At 39.5% G+C, this 1,667-nt stretch overlaps 1 protein-coding gene across 1 annotated transcript; it reads left to right on the top strand.

Moving 5' to 3' along the window:
• Positions 1-327: 327 nt before the first annotated feature.
• On the top strand, positions 328-1,278 carry LOC110298922 (olfactory receptor 2AG1-like). Its single transcript, XM_021168468.1, has one exon. It carries the CDS (start codon positions 328-330, stop codon positions 1,276-1,278), a length of 951 nt encoding a protein of 316 aa, XP_021024127.1.
• The last annotated feature ends 389 nt before the right edge of the window (positions 1,279-1,667 follow it).

Here is a 1,667-nt window from a genome sequence, read left to right as displayed (position 1 = left end):
ATTATAACAAAGAGATAATTTGGTCTTTCTAGAGAAATACTTCTTCAGGTTATATCTTGTATAATATTTTCATAAGGTCATAACTTATTTTAAAATTATTATTATTGTAGTATATGGTCTCCACTTAGATACATCTTTCTTCAAGATATGATCACCAATTCAAAATTTGGAAACCAAGAAGCAAAGCTACTCACTAGTGGGAAAGACATCATTTTACTCGAGTCCTGTTGAGTATCCTAAGTGAACTCTGATGTTACAAAACCAGGACCCATATTGGGAAAATTGTGTTGAACCGTCTTAGATTGGCTACTACAGAAATGACGTAGAATGGAGTCCTGGAACTCCACATTGGGAGATGCCTTCATCTTGGTGGGGATTCTAGATAACAGTGGCTCTCCTGAACTGCTCTGTGCTATAATCACAGCCCTGTACATGTTGGCTATGATCAGCAATGGGCTGCTGTTGCTGGTCATCACCATGGATGCACAGCTCCACGTACCCATGTACCTTCTGCTTGGACAGCTCTCTCTCATAGACTTCTTTGTCACATCAATTATTATCCCCAAGGCTGTTATGGATTTTCTGCTAAAAGACAACACCATATCATTAGAGGGTTGTGCCCTTCAGATGTTCCTAGCACTGACACTTGGTGGTGCAGAAGACCTCCTTCTGGCCTTCATGGCCTATGACAGGTATGTGGCTATTTGTCATCCTCTCAACTATATGATTTTCATGAGACCAAGCATCTGCTGGCTTGGAGTAGCCACATCATGGATCCTGGGACTCCTGAGTGCTCTAGGATATACCATCCACACAATGCAATATCCCTTCTGCAAATCCCATAAGATCAGAGATCTATATTGTGAAATCCCTTCATTGCTGAAGCTGGCTTGTGCAGACACCTCCAAATATGAACTCATGGTTTATGTAATGGGTGTGGCCTTCCTAATTCCCCCACTTGCTGCCATCCTGGCTTCCTACATATTAATTCTTTTCACAGTGCTCAACAAGCCTTCAAATGAAGGAAGGAAAAAAGCACTTGTCACCTGTTTTTCTCACTTGACAGTTGTTGGTCTGTACTATGGGGCTCTCACAGTTATGTATCTCCTACCTAGTTCCTATCTTAGTCCCAAACAAGAGAACCTCCTCTCTGTTTTCTACACTGTTGTCACCCCAACTCTAAACCCCCTCATTTACAGCCTGAGGAATAAAGAGGTCACTGGGGCCTTGAGGAGGGTCTTGGGTAAGTGGTTTCTGCCTACACAGTCTACTTTTTAGGGGATTCTAATAGGTATCTTCTAGACCTAATTCTTTCTCAATGTTAGCAAATTTCTGTTATAAATGAAATTCTCCTAATGAAACTAAAGAAGTGAAAGTATTTCTTTTTCTAGAGAAGCTGAGAATTTGTGTCCTTGATAACAGTTCTTTGAATTTTCTCCTTTGACTTTTTACAAGAAGATGTTCAATTGTAAATGGTTCACATGTATGGTGTGTGGGTGTGTATACTTTAAACAATATATAATCTGAAAATCTGAACATGTATCAAAATAACCAATGGTACTCCAAGCATATACTTGATTTTTATGACTTTTTTTATCAGTGAAAACCTAGTCAGGACTACCATTATAAAAACATAGATAACAGCAAATGGTGGCATGGAGAAGTTT

This window comes from Mus caroli, chromosome 7 (assembly GCF_900094665.2).
Source record: "Mus caroli chromosome 7, CAROLI_EIJ_v1.1, whole genome shotgun sequence".
NCBI lineage: Eukaryota > Metazoa > Chordata > Mammalia > Rodentia > Muridae > Mus > Mus caroli.
The sequence above is the reverse complement of the archived record's forward strand: the minus strand, read 5'-3'. Positions and strand labels throughout refer to the sequence as shown.